The sequence below is a fragment of the Podarcis muralis genome, chromosome 2 (genome assembly GCF_964188315.1).
Source record: "Podarcis muralis chromosome 2, rPodMur119.hap1.1, whole genome shotgun sequence".
NCBI lineage: Eukaryota > Metazoa > Chordata > Lepidosauria > Squamata > Lacertidae > Podarcis > Podarcis muralis.
In genome coordinates, this window is record NC_135656.1 from 5,293,136 (window position 1) to 5,314,723 (window position 21,588).

Below are 21,588 nucleotides of genomic sequence, written 5' to 3' on the forward strand. Positions count from 1 at the left end.
CCCCGGGGCCCTAACCCTTCCCTAGTTCTTGCAGAATGTGTTTCATGTGACAGAATGAATCCAGGAGCTTTGTAATAACAGGCCATTTCATCAACCTGAATTGTTTGCATTAACCAGTGAGGTGGCCTTTCCTGTGCTAGGGAGAAAGCAGTTCCCCACACACACACATTATGGAAGCCAAGCTAATACAGAAGAGAAGCCTTTTATGGTTTGGGTGTTTATACTCATTCACAAAACTCATCGGTCCAAGAAAGGATATGAATTGCACCTACTCCACTTTGTCACTGGGGAAGTGAAGCAGAGTGAAAATGGTTAGATTTTGGGGGCAGTGATCTGGAGGTTGGTGGAGGGCAAACAAACAGTGAGATGAGAGTCAAGAAAGCAAGTGGGACTCAACATTCCCATAAAGAAGGTTAGGTATGCCTGGAGTGCTATTTCCTGAGATGAGAAGCATGGCAACCATGCTGTTTATCTGGGGAAGGATTGGTTTGATATTGATTTTAAAGTAAACCTAATTCACACTTCCCAAAATGGCACGTGAGCTGTAACGCAGCCTTCAAAATTCAGAGTTCTGTGGAATTCGCTTTGCAGTCCTCTAACCAACAACTGTTTTAGAAAAAATACATGTATTAACATGAAGTGTGCAAATGCTTATATCATTAATAATATTAATGATAATGCAGCCTTCACCAGCTTGGTGCCCTCTAACTCTCTCATCAGCCCCAACCAGCACAGCTGTGGAGGGCACCTGGTTGGGGAAGGCTGACCTAAGGTATGCTACAGGGCCTTCTTGCCGAGCTGTGATTCTGACTGGAACATCAGAGCCTCTCCAGCAACAAAAGTCAAATCTCCAGGGCACACATGCGCTAAATGCAACACATTCATACAGCTCATATATCAGCAGGCCTGGCTGTGTACTAATGTGTCTCATCTGCGCTAATGAGTCCAGAGTATTCCCTGACGTGGGAATGGCCTTTTCTTTTTAACCTTCTTGAATTTGACAGCTTGTCGTGAGTCTGAGCAAAGTGCGATTTGATGGTTCTTCTGTCATCACTAGGAGTTGGGGATCCAAAGAGGGTGACAACACATTGAGTGGCTGTTTATTGAGGGGACCGTGAGATATTGCATCCTCCTATAAAAATTCCAAGTCTGGTTGTGGCTTTCCAGTTGCAACACTTAGAGGCAAACTGCTTAATGAGAAGTTCCCTTGTTTTGAACAGGACTTAAATACTTGCAAGTAAATATGATTGGGGTTGAAGCCTTACCGTACAAGTCCTGAAGGGGGGGTGGCTGGGGATATATGTCAGTGCATCACGGGGGGAGTGGCTACAGATGTGCGGCACACATATCATAAGCCAATGTGTTGACAACTCCTTTGAATCTTGGGCTTAGTGTGGGTATTGAATGGCAACAGCCGGACAGATCCAAATGCACACGTTTCTCTTGTGCCACTTTAAATATTTATTCTGGGAAGGGAGAGAGGGTCGGGCAGATAAGCAAGCGCCAGTTGTATTCATTACCCTTCCTATGCAGCCATTACACACACTTTTAAAATATTATGTGTGTATTTGCTGCAAGTGTTGCAAATGGACAAAATACACCAACGAATCAGCACAGAGAGGAGAAGCAAACAGGAAATATAGAGAAAGAATACAAGGAAAGGGGCGATGGTTCAGACCACTGAAAGAGAGAAGCAGGGAGACCTAAACAGGCAGCTACTGGACATGAACCTCAAGGGAAGCCCTTGAGTGCCCTCCTGCCCTCATGTCAGGACCCAGTGAGTTCAAACCAGGACAGGAACGCATCTTGTTGATCCTTTTACAGAGTGGAAGGTGAAGATTTTTCATTTTTCTTGAAGCACCAAACATAGGGCTACCCCAGGTCATGCATAGTCCATAGTTTATAACCTGGCAGGAGGTTCCATGTAACAGGGATAAAGGTAAAGGTAAAGGGACCCCTGACCGTTAGGTTCAGTCGTGGCCGACTCTGGGGTTGTGATGCTCATCTGGCTTTACTGGCCGAGGGAGCCAGCGTACAGCTTCCGGGTCATGTGGCCAGCATGACTAAGCCGCTTCTGGCGAACTAGAGCAGCACACGGAAATGCCGTTTACCTTCCCGCCAGATCTGGGTGTGTGTGCAAATTCACATGTTGTTGACAGATCCTGGCTCTCCTTCCGCTTTCCAATATAGTTCGGAGATTTTTGGCTGTCACACAATTCCCTGACAACTTGGTGCTAAGGGAAACCTCCTTGCATTCGCTCACCACAAAGATGCCAACGATACATTTTTTTCCTGTTTTTATTGTGCATACTCTTTTGATGATTTTACGCTGTGAAGCGCTCTATAAAATGTGTTTTCATCATCATCATCATCATCATCACACAAACTCAGAGACCAGAAAGAGCTGAAAACCAACGACTTTATTGTCCAGTGGAGCAAATGTATTGTTTTGGGAGAGTCAAAATGATTTAAAAATTTGTTTTTCTCATAGAGGCTGTAGCATTCAATGGTGCCCCCTTCTGGTTCCACAGAGGAACACTCAGTGATGTTCCCACGTTGTGGTATAAATGAAGCATCATTTGCAGCCAGCACTCTGAGCGAGGGTTGGGTGGCCGATTGTGTTTATACAAAGGTAGAAAAAGGGGGGAGTTGATTCCACCGGGGAGTGACGGGTTTAGCAGTCCTGCCTGAAGGGTGCAGCTATTCAACCCCACCGTCAGCAGGTCTGTAGAGAAAAGAAGATGGTGTGTCCATTACGGTCTGTATCAAAGGTTAGCAAGGGTTAGCATGAAGCAGCTCTTCAAGACAAGAGCTCTGATGAGAAGGTGAAAATTCTTGGTTCACCAGCTTGGCTACATTAGCTCTGCAATGCTAGTCTTTGCAAACATCAGCACTAACAAGTTATAGCGAACTGACTTTATATCAACAAGCAACAGCAACAATTAACTTTTCCTGGAGTGTGCACACTTGATAATAGTGGGCCTCCAATCAGGGGTGGACTATGGTAATCTTTCATAATATGTCACCCTGTGCGAAGCTAAAATTTGGTGCCCCCAAATGGACCTTCTCAGTTATGGATCTTCTCAATTACGGATCTTCTCAATTTTGCACCTTCACGGCTCCAAGATACCGCACACAAACGTAAAACTTCAGAAGAGAGCTCAAGGCTCAATACTGAAAGAGGTTACAGGGAAGGAAATGTTATTTCCGGTGGGGAGCAACACACATCACTCCACAGAATTAACCACACTCATTTCTGAGGCACATACTCACTTCCGCTCAGACTGCCATGATGTGTTTGACAAAGGCTGTGGAGAGAAAGGAAAGAGTTGTGAGGAAATTAAAACTACCTGCCACCACGTTCACATGCACAGTATTTTGGTCCAGTGAGCCTTTTACACCTGTCCCCCCCCCAATATATGTTTTCATCATCGTATTTTCTTGGGTAACAAGAGTACATACAGAGCCTCTGTTTCCAAGTCATAGAATCCTTCAAACAAGTCAGCGAGACATTACTGTTGTAGGAAATGTGGAGTTGAGGGGAGTAAAGGGGAAGACAGTAGAATTTCATTCTTTTGCACAGTATATAAGCAAAGCTTTTGTTTCAGCGTCACACAAACAGGGACTTTATTTTTGTTTGCTGTGTGAGAGACCAGAAGTTCCAGGGTGTGGTAGGTTGCAGTCGGTTGGTTGCAGTATATTTTGTCTGTTTGTGCGAGGAGGGCGGGTATTGCTGGGTCAGGTTAACCATATTGATTTGTATGCTGTTGTGGGGGGATTGGCTATTGCCCTGCTGGTTTGCATACACAATGAAGGAGAGCCAAACTGGGTGAAGGCATCCTGCTGTTTTAGCTTTCCTAGGAGGGCTGTTTTCCAAACAGTTTGGTACCAGTGGTCCATGTTCACTCCCAATAGATGTCTAGTTACGGCACTCCAAGCAGCTGAGAGTAAGTGGGTTATGAGTTCTTTGTCATGCGTGTTACACCTGATATTTTAAGGTAGCAGTCAACCTTTACTGCCTCTTGTCCCTCCCTGATAGATGTTTCATTAGCAAAGCTATTGCCTCTGGTGACAACTGGCCCACTTGCTCACTTGCAATCTGTTTTCCTGCCCTCACTTACTTCCCCTTAAATATTAGGAGTTTCTTTTCGGGCATTAGCAGGTCATGAAGTGCCTAACTGCTCCCTGCATGTAGCATTGAGGCCCTAATTGTCGAATGGGCCAGTTGTGGCTTCTGTATTACCAACAGTACTAGGCACTTAAGCACCTCATCCACACAGTGTTGCACATTTGTTTGCATATGAAAACTGCAACAAGCAAAGTCCAGCACCCCATATAACTTAGGAACAGAGGAAGCTGCCTTGTACTTAGACGGACCACTGGTCCAGCAAGCTTGATACTGTCCACACTGATAGGCTGTGTCTCTCCAGGGTTTCAGAGGAGGGTATAATCCCAGCTCTACCAGCAGATGCCAGGGATTGACCTTTACCACAACTTGTAGATAATATGTGCAATGTTCTGTACATTACCTGCTTTTTAATATTCATTTGTAAACTGCTTAGAGGTTTTTCTACCTCTAAGTGATATATAAATTTAGTTAATTGCAATATACAAGCTTGCAGGATCTACACTTTTATCACCACATTTCCCTGTGAAACTGGGAAGTGTTGCTGCTTCTCTTGAATCAAACTAAACTATCTACTCACCTGTTCTAAGTGATCATCCATAGGCAGGCTGTATTTTAGGGGGCAGAACTGAGTTATCTGCAACGCGATTGATCAGTTACTTAAGTATTTTTATTTATTTACTTGATTGGGGGGAGATGCCCCCCCCCCCGCCAAGGTCATGGGCTCATCCAGACTTCCTTTTGTGCCATACTTTCTAGCCACAGGTCGATGTTTTAAAGCGCTGTGTCCAAGCACTCTTTTTTATTTTCCTGCCACTTTCCCCGTGAGAACCGCTCTTTAATGCTGAATCAGAACAAATGGCAATTTGTGTTACTCCCAGATTGCCATTTGCTCTGATTCAGTGGTAAAGAGCGGGGTTTCTCTGGGAAAGAAAGAAAAAGGGCAAAAGTGGGGGGGAAGAGAGCTTGGATACAGTACTTCAAAGTGTGACCCTGTGCCTAGGAAGTCTGGATGAGTCCAATATGAGTGTTCTGACACTGGGCCTACCTGCTCATGCAAAAACAGACCCAGTCTCTCACCTTCATAATTGATGCAGCCATTAGCATCTTCGTGCCCAGCTAATAGAGTGTCTACTTCCTCTTCAGTCATTTTCTCACCTGGAAAGAGAAGGAGGAGGAACAGCACATAGAAGAAGGGGTCAGGTTCTTTACATTCCTTTCAGTCCCCATCAGCCCCAGCCAACAAGGTCAAAGGATGATGGGAGCAGTATCCCAGCACCGTCTGGAGGGCCCTGCAATGGCTGTTCCTAGCATACCAAGTAGTTCAATCTGCATCTTTCGCTGAAATAACTCCCCAAGAATGTGTATGTAACTACATTGTTTGTGGCACCGAAGGTGGTTTGATGTAAATGGCATCAACAATCAAATCTGATTTTGAGATATTTGTGATAGACCATATTTACCTTTGTTAAATTCTAATCAATTACAGTTGATCTTCAAAACAGAATGTTGGCATGTGTTGTGTGTGTATGTATATAAACAGGTATTTGAATTTTATTTTTTAGAGGGTCATACTTGGAATCGGGAGACCTGGGTTCAAATCCATGCCATTTGCGATGCTCGCAAGGTGACATTTGGTCACTATTTCTCAGTCTAACCCATTTCACAGGATTGTAGAGCAAATTCTATCATATGCCATTGTGGGCTTCTTGGAAGGAGCGTGGAACACAGCTGTGTAGCTGAGCTCGGATTTGAATTCAGTTTTCCCCAGTTTAAGCCTGCAGTGTTTCCCAACCTTGGGCCTCCAGCTGTTTTTGAACTACAATTCCCATCATCCCTGACCACTGGTCTTGCTAGCGAGGGATGATGGGAGTTGTAGTCCAAAAACAGCTGGAGGCCCAAGGTTGGGAAACACTCTATCAGCATGACTAGTTCTTTAGGCTGCAACCAAAACCCCACTTACCTGGGAGTAAGCCACATTGAACTCAGTTGCATTATTATGATAGATATCATTCATCAAGAAACAGTAAAAGGGTGCAAACAGCGTTAAGAACTTTTTCTGTGAGTTCTGGGTGTGGTTTTCTAGGCTGATTAGACACAGCTGGTAATGTGTATAAAAGAAAAGAAGTCGCAGTTTGAATTTTGCCTGCAGAGAGAGAACACCCACATGCTTTGTGTTTGTTGTTTTTGTATAGCTGTAATAAAACCTTTGCTTGAGTGTTTTACACCGGTCTTGTGGTTCTGTCGTCAGCCACCAGAAGAAAAAAAACCCCTCTAACATATTATAGGCTTAGCCCTCTTGCACTGTAGATTGAAGGGTAACAATGATCATGTATCCTTTCTTCTAATATAAAATAAGGAGAAAAAGGGCAGCAAAAGTATTTCTCCATTTTATAGACTTTTCACTTTTTCAGTAGTTCTTTGCAGGCTGTGCACTGCACCTCCCTGGAACAGAAGCGCAAGGCCTTATTTATTAATGCACGTATTCTATAGTGGATGAGAGTGCAAAAACTCGCTACCACAAGGGCATCCTCTCTATATAAAGGCCACTCCCCCAAACCTTAATGGGGAAGAGGTACTATGAGTCTACAGTGGGGCTAGTGTTAGCACCAAGGCAAGGGGAAATCAGGATGCAAAACAGTACCTGGAGAGACCAGGGCCGGATTTAGGTTTGATGAGGCCCTAAGCTACTGAAGGTAATGGGGCCCTTTATATGTCCAGCTGTCCCTAGTCAACAACAAATTGTCACTGTTTTTTAGGTTGAATATATGCTATATGGTAATTTATGGACCTAATAGGTACCGGTATCTAAAGCCATTTGCACATAACAAATAGGAGCCTACACAACACAAAACACTGTTGCTATATGTAGGCTTTATTTTATTTGTTTTTTATCTTATATTTTGGAAATGTACATCCAGCTGTTTTTTCCTTTAATTTTTTTGGGGCCCCCCAGGAGAGTGGGGCCCTAAGCTATAGCTTGTTTAGCTTATACGTAAATCCGGCACTGGGAGAGGCAACACCAGCTTGCCTAAGGCCATCCAGTTCATTTATAAATGAACAATCATTTCGAACAAGGACTACCGTATTTTTCCACTCTTTAAGACGCACCAGACCATAAGACGCACCTAGTTTTTGGAGGAGGAAAACAAGAAGAAAAAAATATTCTGAATCTCAGAAGCCAGAACTACAAGAGGGATCGCTGCACAGCGAAAGTAGCGATCCCTCTTGCAGTTGTGGCTTCTGTGATAGCTGTGCAGCCTGCATTCGCTCCATAAGACGCACACACATTTCCCCTTACTTTTTAGGAGGGAAAAAGTGAGTCTTATAGAGCAAAAAAATACGGTAATTGTAGGGTTGCCTATTGGCTAGTTTAGCACATCCACCCGCACCCAAAGCTGAAGTAAGTGAATGGGATGACGGCTGTATTGAAAATGGGATCCTTCTGGGCTCTGGGCTCTAGCATGGCTTCCTCATGTTTGGTGTGCCCCCAAAGCTGCTTGGGCCTTCTGGCAACAAACTGGCGAGAAAGTTTTGCCTTTTCACTTGGCAGCACTTACCCAGCGTGGCGAGGACGTGGCGCAGTTCTGCGCCCATGACGGTGCCGTTTCCCTCTTTGTCAAAGACCCTGAGCCCCTCCACGTAGTCTTCGTAGGTTCCCTGATCTTTGTTCTTGGCAATAGTCTGTAACATGGGCAGGAACTCTTCAAACTCCACCCGCTTAGAATTCAGCTCTAGTGGAGGAGGAGGAGGAAGAGGAAAGACTGTCAACAGCAAACTACTCCCAAGCGCTTTGCCTCACAGATTTCATGGGGCACTTCCCAGCCTACACCCTCAGAAATCTGTGTCCTTTGATTGTATGCATTCCATGAGGACTGCACCCTTTCACTTGGAATGTGAACCTGAAACTGTGTTTTGCATCCTGAAAATTGCTTAGCATATGGTTTTGGGGGAGGATGGAGGACAGGCTCAGAACTGGAAGGAGGTGGTCACACACCAGCTTCTTTTGCTTCAGTGTTTATACTGGGTTTCTATGTAATACATACTTAAATTATATAAAGTATGGAAATTATACAGCAGTAAAGAAAGATAGAATACTATATTCTATGTTTATGTTTCTACTGTTGTCCTATTTTCTTCCCTTATTTTTCTTCTTTAATTGATACAATATCTCTCTTTCTGATATTCAGCATGAGTGCCTAGGCTAATGCAGCCAAAAGGGCACCATCCATGCACACGTATCTCCTCCTTGCATGTGGGTGGTACCATTTTGGCGACATAAGCATTGAATAGTAGAAGTAGTAAGAATGCTTAAGCTCTAAAGGGATGTCAGCCTCACGTCTGAAAACACCCTTCAGGGCTGATGTGTCCTGCACAGTTTCCCACCCTTTCCCCCATTTCTAACTAAAGATGGACAGACCTCTCAAATTTGTTTTCCCAATCTTAAATTCAGTTCACCATATTTCCACATCGACTTGCTATTTTTTTCTATTTAAAAAAAGTTCTCAGGAAAATTCACCAGCATTTTAGCAGCCCTTTCTTCTGATATACACATTTTTGTATGCAGTTTTTGCCTAGTACTACTCTGTACTGTACGCTTGCTTGAATCTGGAATCTATTGCCCTCAAGTGGCCATCCTGTCCGTTTCCCTTTCTACTTGTGAGCCAAGGAGCAAGACTCACCGTCCGGCTTGGGGTGTCCCAGGACTTTCATGATCTCGGCATTTGTGGGATTCTGTCCCACGGCCCTCATCACATCTCCGCACTGGCCCAACTGGATTTTGCCATCACCAACCCGATCAAAGAGCCCAAAGGCCTCTTTGTAATCTAGGGAGATTAGACCAAAGTTTTAATGTGGTTATTTTGTGATGAGGTCTCAGAACTGGGCAAGCTGCCGGGGACCGGAGGGTTTTTTTTGGGATAAAGTGTCAAGCTTGCCATGCCAGCTGTCAACTTGATGGTTCACATAATCCCAAGAAACTAGACACCGCCGTCTGCAAGGTCTGTTTAACCTGCCCAGTTTCTATCACTCATCACAGCCAATATGAAGGGAGGGAGGGAGGTTGGTTGCTGGCTACCAAAGGGCAAGCTCCGCTTGGGATGCGTCTAAAGAGAAAACGATGATGGTGATCTTGAAAGGAAGACTCTGGCTATTCTTGCTCTAAACGAAAGAGGGATCTGAGGGACCTTCCTTCCAAAGGGGCATCACCTTGATCTTGGGAGGGTTTTAGATGCCAAGGAATCATTTTTATATATAGACAGCACCTCTAATCCCGTAGCAACCTTGGACAGCACACAGGCATTGCTAATCAGGCACACCAAGAGGAACTGCATCTCTCAGATCCCCAGGCCCCCAACTCCCCCACTAACTGAGCTAATGAGACATTCCTTCAAGTTGCTAAAGAAGGTTTCAGTGGTAAGGGCAATTGAAAGTGCAAGATAGTTAAATCAGGTAGCTATAGGTGATTACAATGTTCTGTTTGTTGGAAATATGTACACTCTTTCTCTCATAATGCTTATGGCAGCTTTTAAAATAATAGAGGGATGGTTTGGTGAGAATGGTGAGGCTTCCTAAGGACTTGCCTGCATTACAAGTGTAAATGTAAAACCACTTTCCCAGTTTATTAATGGTGAAGTCCTGTATAAGCCTACTCAGAAGTAAGCCCCATTGCATTAAATGGGACTAGTTTCTAGGGAAGTGTGGCAAGGGTTGCAGTCTAAACGGTTGCTGCTCCCAGCTAAAGAACCCACATATATTGTAATCCGCATCAGGGCTTTGGGTGCAGAAAATCAGTTTATTGATATAAGATTCAAAAATAAGAAATACTGTTAAGTGGTCATGGAGAAATCCATACCTCCAGAAAAATATATATAATTTCTTTTGTGTCATGAGGAAAATTATGAATGCCTTTGAAATAAAAGTGTGTGTGTGTGTGTGTGTGTGTGTGTGTGTGTGTGTGCATTTGTGCATGGAGATGTCAGATCCGAAAGCTGAAACTAAAGGTGTGACAATACTGAGTGGCTTACAAAGGTGTATTGGGGAAGAAAGGACAATTGTAATTACTGTTTGCTCAGTCTGAACCTGGAGGAGTCTATGTGAGGAGGAAGCTGGGGCAGGGATACATTATGTGACTGTCCAAAAGGATGGACTAGGCTTCTGTGTTTCCAGTCTCTTGACTCTAACAACTCCGTTCTCCGCTGCTTATGCCATGAGACCAGAAGTAGCTGTAACTCCTCTCCTCTCCCACTCCCGGTTATATCTAGTACTACAAAAATTGTGATGTGATCTCATCACCACTTCAGGTTTCCCAGCAGCCAGTTAAATGAAGTGGGGGTGGGAGGACACGGCAGAACACTGGCATCATGTTGTGCTTTTTGGTGTTCTAAATGTTATGGGGAGAGGAGAAGGTGATATGGGGCCATTGCATTTGATAATAGCTCCCAGTACCAGTCCCTAAGAAACTAAGAGGTTTTAGGAAGTAAAAAGCAAACACCAAGATGCACACAAAGCAGTTATTTTGTTTGAGGTGGGCTGTAGGAGTGAATCAAAAAAGGTTTTGCCACCAGGTGCAAGTTCATGCACTTATGTACATCCAGGCACACCAGCTTAGACCCGTGACTGTGGCTGCAGGGGGCATGCATGCACAACATCAGCATGCTGCGGGGTGCATGCGACGTCAGCGCCTCTGCATCTAGCTCAGGAAAGCTTGCTCCTGGTGCCTTTGGACAATCAAAATGGCTTACCTTCCAGCTGCTCCTTGGTGAATTCAATCTACGAAGAAGAAAGAAAGTGGTTGGAGATCATGACAGTCACAGGAAAGGGGCAATGGTACTGAAGTGAGAGGGAGACTGGACAAGGTGACAGGAAGGTGGTCAAGCCCAAGTTGTTGATAGAAATGCCAAGTTATAAAAAGGAAGCATTAGGACTCGCAGAAAACTTCTTCAGCCAGAGATGAGTGGCCAGAGCAGATGCTAAAGCTCCCAAAGAAAAACTAAAGATGGAAGAGGGCAGCTATGCTATGTATTTTGTCCATTTTAACATCTGACCATTTAATTTTCATTGGCGAGTAGATGTGTAAAAAATAGTCAACCTGTTTAGAGTTGATGGCCATACTGGACATTTGTATTGTTGCATTTTTCAAAAATACCTATACAATCCATCAGGGTTAGGAATTTTGCTTATTCAGATCAAATTCTCAGGACTCTCCCTAGGCCACCTCCTTTCTGCAGACCACAACTCCTCACCAGTCCTGCTCTGTGCTTTCGTCAAACTCTTTAACTGTGATATTGGCTCTTGCTAGCCTGGATATGGGACGCAGGTGGCGCTGTGGGTTAAACCACAGAGCCTAGGACTTGCTGATCAGAAGGTCGGCAGTTCGAATCCCTGCGACGGGGTGAGCGCCTGTTGCTTGGTCCCAGCTCCTGCCAACCTAGCAGTTCAAAAGCACATCAAAGTGTAAGTAAATAAATAGGTACCGCTCCGGTGGGAAGGTAAACGGCGTTTCTGTGTGCTGCTCTTGTTCTCCAGAAGCAGCTTAGTCATGCTGGCCACATGACCCGGAAGCTGTACGCCGGCTCCCTCGGCCAATAAAGCGAGATGAGCGCCACAACCCCAGAGTCGGTCATGACTGGACCTAATGGTCAGGGGTCCCTTTACCTTTACCTTTACTAGCCTGGATATTGAGATGAGTGTAGAAATCTCTGGCTTTATTGTGGCTGGAATCATGAGCGTAGCCAAGGGGGGGTCAGGGGGGATGCCCCCCCAATCAAGTAAAACAGTAGAAATACGGAACTGACCAATCACGTTGGTTCTGCCCCCCCCCCCAAGTCCTGTTCCCCCCAAACAAAAATCCTGGCTACACCCATGGCTGGAATGCAACCTCTTGTACAACGATAAGAGTCACACCCATTACTCTGGCCCTGCCTATCACTAGGTGGCCCTCAGAAGTTACCTCATGAGAGAATGCAGCCCTCACACTAAGAAAGGTTCACCACCTGTGTGTCTATATATCACAAATGTCTCCTCCATGGTCATCTCTGAATGGTTCATTTTTACTCCCTTTCTCTGTCTCTGTTTTCTTCTCCAATTTTCAGTTCTCCTCAGACCTGTCTCTCAATCTGCTCAAACAAAGGGTGTTTCCAAGACATGGAACGCCTAGAAAGATACAATCTTGGTTTTTTTGTGGTAAACCAGAAGTGGAATTGCAATTGCTTTCCCCGGGTACCAGGGATTTTCTTTTGGGTGTCCACATTCTGCTATGTTCCACTCATATCAGTGGGTGAGACACAGCTGTGTGCGACAATTCATTCTCCTTCCCCTCCCTCCATTCTATCACTCTCACACCAAGACTTTTAAAGAACTTCCAAAATCCATATGAGTATACCATTTTTAGTCCAACCAATCTGTCACAGAAAAAGCATGCAAGCTTCCAAGTTCTCCACCATTCTTCATCAGGCCAGGTGGGAAACAGTTCTGTGGAACTTGAAAGCTTGCACACCATTTTGTGTCATTTTGGTTGGCCTCATAAAGGCATTGCCCTAAAAGGGGTTTGGGAATTTTCCTTGTGAGCCAACCCAACTACTTTCTAATGTTGTCTAGGTTCTTGGGAGATGACTGCCTTTCACAGTTGAGGTTATTAAAAGGCAGGAGGGGGCACATGAAGGATGGAGAGGCAGAGAGAGAGTAAACAGAGTGCTGCGAAGGCAGTGCATGCCAAGGAGCTTTCCACGCCCTCCCCTCCTACCCCAGCGCCAGGGCAGTTGGGGAGTTGCAATTTCACCTCTCCCTCCCTCTCTCTGCAAGGAGGCAATGCATCCTGCCCACTCAGCTCCTCTGAAGCCTTGGGCCAAGAGGTCTGCTGCTGACTGACTGGCTGGACTCCCGATGAGAGATCCAGCAGCTTTTCACTTTCCTTCCTGCCACTGAGAAAGGGCAACTTGCTTCCTCAGCCTTATAAAACAAAACAAAAAATACTCACTCTCCTGCAGTGTTGCGCAAGTACTTCGTTTGTCAGTAAACAAACAAAGAGGCAAAAATATGCTTTCCCATTTCTCTCCCTTCCTTCCCAACTGTGGAGACTCAGTTCCCCAGAACTCCTCCAAATTTTATGCTAAAACCTGAATCCCCTGAAGAGTCCAGAGGAGCCAGTGGTCAGGCCAGGCCACTCTCTCTCTCTAGCGATGGTGCCTGCTGAGTCTTCACATGGTCATTCAGAGTCTCCCAGCGGCTGCTGGATTTCTACACTTGCCTCTTCATCTGCTAATTCACTTCCTGAGTTCAGTTCCAATGGGACAGCAGGGCTGCTGCATACTGTGAACCACTTTGAGATTCATAAATGCATTCATGAAAAGGGTATAAGAGTTTTTAAGATAAAATAAATAAATAAAATGAGACTGGCAGCTTTTCTCAGAGTTGTGCAAGGTAAAGCTGTTTACAATGTTATAAACATTTCACAAATTACACAGTTAAAAACCCACATTTTAAAGCAGCACAGAGCAATTACGGTAGATAAGATATAGGAGCTTACTGTATGTTCATTTCCAGCATGTTCATTCAAATAGTAACCAGTGTTTTAAAATATGTGGAATGGCCTTACCAGATAGTAAAAGCGTGCTTAGGTGTGGGAAGTGGTGGGGGGCAGGGTGATAGGGCTCATTTCTGCCCCCCCCCCTGCTGCTATACACATAGAAACCACATCTCTTGCACAAGTTGGAAGAGTACCGCTGTGAGCATCTTTCCCTCTGGAGACTGTGCTTCTCTTCCGGGTTTAAAATTATAATAATGAATTCTATGCATTAGGGGGAAAGTCATGTATATCACTGAGAAAACACAGATGTATTACAAATGGATGATGACGCACGTGGGTCCCTATAAAATGTCAATGAAGAAGGCAGGTCAATTCCATTTTCAATGCCTCATGCAGACGCTGTCCAAGGTTGCTTGCAGACCAAGGTGTGGAATTGCCACTCTCCATACACTTACTTTTCACAGGACATGCACATGGCACCACTGTCCATTAATGTCTATCCTCTGTCTTCCCTGCATTATATATGCCTTTTTTCCAGACAAAGTCTTTGCTTTTTTCAGAAGTAAAGAAGAGTAGAGCACTCTCTGTAGCTGCAGATTCCCTTATCACTATCTCTTAAAGGGCAGAGTTTGCATGTGGGCAGTGCCCAACAACTCAGGCGCATCTCTCACAGCTTTGCAGCACACTTTCACTATAAACTTTGCAATGGGTGTCATTTTATCACATTTATTCATTTTTAAATTGATCCTTTTAATTAGGCTAATATGTGTTTCTGGTTTGTTTCTTTGTTTGTTTTAATGCATCACATTTTTTGTTTAAAAACTGAACGAAATGTAGCCAGAAAAGTGTTATATGCTAAAAAGATCAGTGGGGAAAACGAGCAGGGTGATAAAACGTTGCCCACCACAAAGGTGTGCTGAGCCCCAAATGGTGAATTGAAGCTTCCCCTTTGTCACTAACAGGAGCTGGTGTGGATGGAACATGGAAGACTGTGCACAGAGAAAAAGTGCAGGAAGGCTCATGATCATGTGGAAAGACAACTGCAGTTCCGCTTATTGCTTACAACAGAGGAGCAATCTTGGAACCAGAGGATGGAATTAATGAGCATGACTTCACTTATTAATGTCAATGGGTCTACTCTGTGTAAAGGTTAGGTGTATTCCACCCGGAGTCTGAAAGCACCCCAAACCCCTCAGTCCCGTTTGGCAGCTCCTAGGGGCGCAAAAAGGCTGTGATCCAGGCATCTCACTGTACAATACAGGGCTCCATATATTTGTTCCATCCTGGTCTGCCCCAGCTGCAAGTTTTACAAAAGGTAACAACTCTTGCTTCTGTTCATCTTGCTTCCCACGGGCCTTGGGAGTAGATCCTGGAGACAGGAAGCGTTTCCCCCAAGACTATGCATATGTGGCCATGTGTGGCTGGAGATGGGACCCAGCCTAAGGCTGGCCGGCTCATGGGGAGGCTTGGAGCACAGGGCAGGAGTGGAGGGAAACCAGGGTGAACTGTGGATTTTTAGTTTTGCGACATGAGACACTGCAGATGAAGATATAGAAGCATGATTAGTCGCACCAACAGGGTAAAGAACAGCTTCTATCCGTGGGCTGTTAGGCTGCTGAATGAAAAGATACAAACAGGGCAACTGACTTTCGGGTTTGGTGGGTGTGCGTCAGTAAACGAGGGGAATTAAGACTAAGAGAGCTGAGTGGGGGGAGCTCGTGTGATCTCACCGTATACAAGTTGTAAAGGTAAAGGTACCATTAGGTCCAGTTGTGGCCGACTCTGGGGTTGTGGCGCTCATCTTGCTTTATTGGCCAAGGGAGCCGGCATACAGCTTCCGGGTCATGTGGCCAGCATGACTAAGCCGCTTCTGGCAAACCAGAGCAGCGCATGGAAACGCCGTTTACCTGCCCACCGGAGTGGTACCTATTTATCTACTTGCATTTTGACGTGCTTTCGAACTGCTAGGTTGGCAGGAGCAGGGACCGAGCAATGGGAGCTCACCCTGTCGTGGGGATTTGAACTGCTGACCTTCTGATCAGCAAGTCCTAGGCTCTGTGGTTTAACCCACAGCGCCACTCACGTCAACTTGTACAGGTTGTACAAGTGACAAAAAAGTATTTCTATTTCTATTTATCATTGTGGATCTGCACATTTTACAGGTACTCTTTTTTCTGGTTGTTCTGTGGCCCGTGGGCAGTGCAAATGAGCCCTGTGTGTTACGTGGGACCAAGAACGGTTCTTTGCCACGCATGCAGGCGCTGCTGTGGCGAGGCCTGGAACTGCTAGGCCAGACTGCCTCTTCCTGCATCAGAGGCCGGCATCTCGCTGGCTCTTTCAGCCTTGTGACCAGCAAAGACAGGAGGAGGAGATGCTTAAGGCGCCAGGGAGGCCAGTTCAGCAGGAGGTTTCTAGGGCTGGAATCTAGAGTGGGTTTAAATAAGCGCTCGCTTTCCCCTCTCTGCCCTCACTCTCCTTATTGAAGCCCCTACCTCACTGTTTCAGGAATCCCGCAGCGTTAGGAGGACATGGCTGTTGACTGAATGCCCCAATCCTCCCGCAACTTGATCCTCCCAGTCTCAGAAGGTGGCATCCCAGCAAAGGGATAGAGGTAGGATTGAAATAACTGTTCCCTGTAAAAAGCGGGGAATATGCTAAGTCCCACCCCCGCTGGTGGCCACCTGTCCCTGGCCGGGCTTTCTGAGAATGCAGGCCAAATACCAGGCTTTTGCGCCTGCTGTTCGGACCTGTCGTTAAAATAACAGGAGCCCTTTCAATTGCTAAATTTATCTCGCCCCTCTAACCCGCTAACCTTAGCTTGCTGCCCTTAACACTCACCATTGTCTGTTGAGATGGGGAAATGGACTTTATTTCCTGGCTGCCTAGAAGCAGCACTGAGACAGGGCTGCCATACTTCAAAAAGCGAAAATGTTGAGCTTCTTTTTGCAAAATCTTGTTAAGGAGAAAAGAAAATTCGCCAAAAGCTACACTTCCAGATTTCGCCAGACATTTCAACACTTTCTGCCTGGACGCTGCTTCCGAGGGCCTGATCCGGGTTATGTCCAGATGTATGGCAGGCAGCCCTACACTAAGAACTGAAGAAGAAGCTCCAGCTTTCCATGAAGCTATGAACCCTAAAGGCCTTGAGGTCTGGTGTGGTGCAGAGGTCAAGGAAGGAACTTCCTTTTAAATACTGTATGAAAGACCCAGACGCAACTCTATGCTTAGTTACCTAGCACACTGTAGTGCAGCTTTGCATAGGCTGATAGTCTTCAGCCATTTCAGATGTTTCGCATGCATTAGGAGACCCATTTCTTAATTTTGTTACCATTTATTTGTAGCCTTACCCAGCTGCAGGGCAGACCAAAATCCAGCAGGGACAGCTTTCCCCCAGCACAGAGAGATAGTGATGGGGAAGCGGCACCTGTTGAATTTGTGCCTGCAAAAATCTTGTGTCAGGAAAAAAAATCATGATAAACCTAGATGCCCCCAGCACTTGGAACCCCAAAACATACTACCTCTTGACATGGAGGGCTAATTATTTATCATGACTAAAAGTCCAGAGTGTGATCAAGTGGCCAACTTAGCTTCACACAAATCCACACCTTGCACAGTCATTGTCCTGCCTTTTCTTTCTTTCTTTCTTTCTTTTCAAAGCTAGAATTCATTATCAGCCTTGAAGGCACACAATGAACCCAGAATGGGCTGAGAAGGAAACATGCCTGATTTTAGACATTCTCATTTCCCATATGGAGCTCCAGTTCCCAACACTGTATCGTTTAGTCCAACAGATAGTGTTAGCCTTGAGCCAAGGAGACTTAGACCCAAATCCTTGCTGATGTACAATTCACAAGAGCTTTTTACCCAAGCATCTGTGCTCCTTAGCTGCCTCTCTGAAAAACATGGAAGAATAGCTGTGAGGGTAAATGAAACAAATCATTTTAAAGAGCAGCAAAACTCAGGGAGATCAGCTGTCTCATCTGGAGACAACGAAATCACTTGCAATTAAATCCTACAGTAGTTCATTCCATTTTATTTTCTGTTGCTTCAGACCCAGTGCTGACCACTTCCATAAGAGAGGCCAGATTTCCCATGTTTTGGTTCCAGCCAGAGTTAGCTGGGCAGATTTAAACACACATGAAGTTTCTGCAAAATGTAAAACTGAATATGGGGATTCAGTAAAAAGGAATGAAAATAAACAGATCAGGTAAGAGTTAGGCATGCCATCAGTGCCTTTCAATTGACACCCAGTTGACACCTACTTGGTCCCTTGCTGTTCATGAGAGGGGCTGTCTAGCTTGGAGATAATGCAGCAGGGTCTTGCCAGCTATTTGGGTATCCCATAGGAATGGGGTTGTTTGGGGGCCAGCTTTATAGGTAATGTGTGTGCATAAGCTGCTCCATCTTTATTGAGCTGCCAATCCCCTGTCAATTCAGTTTTACTTTGGCTTTGACTCATTCTGATCTTTCTGCCAGGGGGAAATACCTGACTGCTTCAAGGGAGTTGGAAAGTAGTTTACGGAAGTCTGGAGCCTGACACGTTTTTCAGAGAGTTGGTGGTCTGAAAGAAGAATCTCTTTTCATGGTATGTTGTTCATTCATCCCACCATTTGCCTCAAATAAAGTGGCTTTGTATTGTTTCAAAAATCTGTTTGATAAGAAAAACAGGCAAATGAAACGTGTGTACCACAAGAAGTGAAGCCTCTTTCAAATCACTTTCAATTCTGTTAAAAACTATCGTCTGTCTCTGCCCAGGCTGAGGATATTATTCAAGCCCAAACACATTTAATACTCCAAACACCTTCTGTGGAGTCGGGCTGGGTGGGTGTTTGTGAGTGGAAGAGGGCTAGGATTGGCTTCTAAAATGGTGATAGCTGCCTTGATTTATTTAGCCCCCTCTTCGCACCCACTAATTCATATTAGGGTGCTCCTAATTAATTATTGCAACCTGTAACCTCCCTTTATCCACTTGTAATGCCCTGCTGCAACACTTCTCAAATTAGTTACCTCTTACAATAATATAATCCCACAAAGCACTATTTAGTAAAAGGATAGAAGACACTTTAGATCCAGATAAAATAGCCTAAGATCCTGGCCACCCCCTCCTGCTGCTGCCGCCTTTAACCGGCTTCCTTCCCAAGAAGAGAAGGGTTCCCGCAGGTGTCCTGTCCCTCCAACCATGTCTCACTCACCACAACTTTGGAGAGGTCAATTGGGGGATCCTTGGGCTTTGCTGGTACTGCTGGTGCTGCTGGCGCTGGTTCTGGTGCTTTGCCTTTAGCTGCCGGGGTCCCTGGCTTCGCTAGAGCTGGCTTCGCTGCTGGTTTGGCAGGCGGGGGTACTGGCCGTTTCACGGGGGCATCCTTCTTTGGGGGCATGTTCTCTCTGTGTCTCCTGCTGGGAATGAAGCGGAGGGGAAGCCAGCAGATGTAGGCAGGATCCTCAGCTCAGGCTGGCTCTGCCCGGCTGCAGTTTAAATAGCTCTGTGGATCCTGTGATGTCAGCCCAAGAGGACTAGCTGGGTATGGAGTGGGAATGCGTCTAAAAATGGGAGCATCAGTCACCTTCAGCAATGCTAGTTCCTCCCTCCATTCAAGACAGAGAGATCTCAAAGGGCTTTGCTACAGCTAAGCATCCTTTCTGAATAGCCAGGCCTTGGACGTGCCTTTGTGGCACCAAGCCAGCCAGCTCACACAGCAAATCCTCTGGCTCTCCGCACCAGTCATATGGGCTAGCAGAAGGCAAACGGGGGTGGGATTCTCCTTCTATTAACATTGCATCCAGTCTGACTTGACTGCTGTTCTAAGTAAACTGCAGCAGCATAGGACCCAATCTATTGCGGGGAGGGTGTAACTATGGCATAATTATCTAGGAACTTCTCCATTGTAGAGTATGTTGATTCTTCTAGTTGCACTGATCTCTACACACACACACACACACACACACACACACACACACTGGCAACTCAGAATGCAGGGACTGCACACATCACAATACAGACACTGGAAAAAGCAAAAACTTGTTTAGCTAGAGGGTGTTTTAGAATCATTGCAGCCTGATTGGCACAATAAACACAATGCTTTTCGTTCTGCAAAATATTCGCTTTGGGTTGGATGGAAATTGGAGATACTTAGACATGGATGTAAAGAATACTTCACATGAATTAGTTGCACGATGCTGTGATCCTGGCCTCTGTCTGTCTGCAAGAAGTGTTTTATTTGGGGTGGGTTTCCCTCTGCTGCCCTTAAAAGTTGGACTAAGATCGCTTCCAAAACAGCTAGTTTAATGAGCGTTTATCCCAATTTGTTTGTGGTGAGATTAGACACTGTGTCAAGTAAGTCTTATCCCAGAGCATTTCCCCATCGCCTTCCTTATTGCAAAATATCTGATCTTTTGGGTTTGTTTTGCAAGAGTCCTAAATGAGCTTTAATTGTGCTGGCTGAATTTGCCAGGTTGCGATTGAATTCCACCCCAAAATAGTGACAGTCCGAAAGTGCCCCAAATTCCTGGCAGCCAATGTGTCTCCCTTTGTGTACATGCATCTGTTTCTGGCCCTGACTCTCCCCTGACTCTGTTTCCTCTCTCTCCCTCCCTTGCTGTTGCAATTTTAGAGTTTGAACAGCTTGGGCCAGGCACCTACCAGTTTCACTTCTGCATGAAGGGCATTGTTGGCACACACAATAATTATAATTAATACTTAAGGTCAGGATAGTTAGTAAGAGGGTGGAGTAATACGGGTTGTCATAGGCTCCTAAACATTTTTTAAGAAAAAAAGCACTGAGTTATGCCATAAAATTATATATCAATGGAAAGATAATTTAATGAAGAATGTAATGCAATAACTTTTATGAAGGATTATTTATTACAACAGCAGTCATAAAGAAGAAACGTGAAAGACACAGAAAAAATGAGATACAGTGGTATCTCGGGTTACATACGCTTCAGGTTACATACGCTTCAGGTTACAGACTCTGCTAACCCAGAAATAGTGCTTCAGGTTAAGAACTTTGCTTCAAGATGAGAAGAGAAATTGTGCTCCGGTGGCACGGCAGCAGCAGGAGGCCCCATTAGCTAAAATGGTGCTTCAGGTTAAGAACAGTTTCAGGTTAAGAACAGACCTCCGGAACGAATTAAGTACTTAACCCGAGGCACCACTGTACAGGTTAAATTGCTGTGTTGGCACTTTGCGATAAATAAGTGGGTTTTGGGTTGCAGTTTGGGCACTCAGTCTCTAAAAGGTTCGCCATCACTGGGCTAGGGAGTAAACTCTACACAAATCCATAGTGGAATCCCTAAAACAGTGGGATGGTGCCTTATATACCTCCTTCTGGCAACTCCTGCAGCCCAGCTGGTGTCAAACATCTTGCTCTGCTGTGAAATCACTTCTGTGCTGCTAGTGCAGCAAAAGCAACATGGGAGGCAGCAGTTGCGAGTTCCTGGTCTCTGCAGCCACAGCAGGCGCTGTGATTCTCCAGCAGTGTGACTTCACCCATACGCACACTCCATTGTCTCTTCGACAACAAGCGCAAGGAGATCTTTCTGGAACACAGAAGCCACAGCTGTGCAACCCCAATAAGCTTTGGTGGGGGAGCATGACACAGAGGGCATGCACTGGGTGACACCTTCATGTTTTGCCTCATTCGGTGAAACAGGATGGATGACCACTGTTGATTGTTATTTAAGATGGTTCTGCGCCCGTAAGCACTTGTCTTCTCATCTTCTGTCCTGATAGCTAGGCAAAAGCAATTTGGGTCTAAGCAGAGATTCTTGATTCTGAAGGGCTTGTACTGGAAGGAGTCACGGGAACTTTTTCATACTATGTCTATACAGATGTCGTCGTCCCCCCATCTGTTGTGGCGTCAGTAAAAATAGGAGTTGGAGTGCTGGTTTCTATTATTGATGGATCCAAAATAAATTATGTCAAAGAAGAAAAACC

General features: G+C 45.3%; 1 protein-coding gene across 1 annotated transcript; it reads right to left on the reverse strand.

The window, feature by feature from the left end:
* Positions 1–2,405: 2,405 nt before the first annotated feature.
* On the reverse strand, positions 2,406–19,290 carry LOC114592950 (myosin light polypeptide 6-like). The gene is made up of 7 exons (XM_077923789.1): positions 18,845–19,290; positions 10,870–10,897; positions 8,809–8,952; positions 7,687–7,860; positions 5,207–5,284; positions 3,270–3,308; positions 2,406–2,725 (listed from the first exon to the last, which is right to left on the reverse strand). Exons 1-6 carry the CDS (start codon positions 19,028–19,030, stop codon positions 3,280–3,282), a joined length of 639 nt encoding a protein of 212 aa, XP_077779915.1. The 5' UTR covers positions 19,031–19,290; the 3' UTR covers positions 2,406–2,725; positions 3,270–3,279.
* Between the last annotated feature and the right edge of the window lie 2,298 nt (positions 19,291–21,588).

Excerpts from the sequence above, each read along its gene's own strand:
- LOC114592950 (XM_077923789.1), bottom strand. The coding sequence starts at position 19,030 with ATGCCCCCAAAGAAGGATGCCCCCGTGAAACGGCCAGTACCCCCGCCT. Across the intron at positions 8,953-10,869 it reads CACCAAGGAGCAGCTGGAAG|ATTACAAAGAGGCCTTTGGG; the intron begins GTAAGCCATTTT and ends TAATCTCCCTAG. Across the intron at positions 5,285-7,686 it reads CCACGTCCTCGCCACGCTGG|GTGAGAAAATGACTGAAGAG; the intron begins GTAAGTGCTGCC and ends TTCTCTTTCCAG.